The sequence below is a fragment of the Myotis davidii genome, unplaced genomic scaffold (assembly GCF_000327345.1).
Source record: "Myotis davidii unplaced genomic scaffold, ASM32734v1 scaffold328, whole genome shotgun sequence".
NCBI lineage: Eukaryota > Metazoa > Chordata > Mammalia > Chiroptera > Vespertilionidae > Myotis > Myotis davidii.
The window spans coordinates 888468-889468 of record NW_006300373.1 but is presented as its reverse complement, the minus strand read 5'-3'; the positions used below and the strand labels follow the sequence as shown (position 1 = coordinate 889468).

The window sequence follows — 1001 nt, the reverse complement described above, 5'->3', positions numbered from 1 at the left end:
GACCTGAGCCCCCTGGCGGCCTTGGCCCAGCAGCGGAAGAGCAAGCCGCCCACCGTCGCGGCCTTCGAGGCCAAGAGCACGTCGGACGAGGCGTTCTTCAAGCACAAGTGCAGGTTCTGCGCCAAGGTCTTCGGCAGCGACAGCGCCCTGCAGATCCACCTGCGCTCCCACACGGGCGAGCGGCCCTTCAAGTGCAACATCTGCGGCAACCGCTTCTCCACCAAGGGCAACCTGAAGGTGCACTTCCAGAGGCACAAGGAGAAGTACCCCCACATCCAGATGAACCCCTACCCCGTGCCCGAGCACCTAGACAACATCCCCACCAGCACCGGCATCCCCTACGGCATGTCCATCCCCCCCGAGAAGCCCGTCACCAGCTGGCTGGACACCAAGCCCGTCCTGCCCACCCTCACCACGTCCGTGGGCCTGCCGCTGCCCCCGACGGCAGCGGACAACGGCCCGCCCGGCGCCGCTGCCTTCACCAACCCTCTGCTGCCGCTCATGTCCGAGCAGTTCAAGGCCAAGTTCCCGTTCGGGGGCCTCTTGGACTCCACGCAGGCCTCGGAGACGTCCAAGCTGCAGCAGCTGGTGGAGAACATCGACAAGAAGGCCGCGGACCCCAACGAGTGTGTCATCTGCCACCGGGTGCTGAGCTGCCAGAGCGCGCTGAAGATGCACTACCGCACGCACACCGGGGAGCGGCCCTTCAAGTGCAAGGTCTGCGGGCGCGCCTTCACCACCAAGGGCAACCTCAAGACCCACTACAGCGTGCACCGCGCCATGCCCCCGCTGCGCGTGCAGCACTCCTGCCCCATCTGCCAGAAGAAGTTCACCAACGCCGTGGTCCTGCAGCAGCACATCCGCATGCACATGGGCGGCCAGATCCCCAACACGCCCGTGCCCGACGGCTACCCCGAGTCCATGGGCTCCGACACCGGCTCCTTCGACGAGAAGAACTTCGACGACGTAGACACCTTCTCCGATGAAAACATGGACGACTG

At 65.6% G+C, this 1001-nt stretch overlaps 1 protein-coding gene across 1 annotated transcript in view; it reads left to right on the top strand.

The window, feature by feature from the left end:
* Window positions 1–1001, top strand: part of SALL1 (spalt-like transcription factor 1) — a 189243-nt gene that overhangs the window by 2366 nt on the left and 185876 nt on the right. Inside the window, 1 exon segment of the mRNA XM_006777065.2 lies at window positions 2–999. Within this exon segment, the coding sequence (XP_006777128.2) occupies window positions 2–999 (998 nt within the window).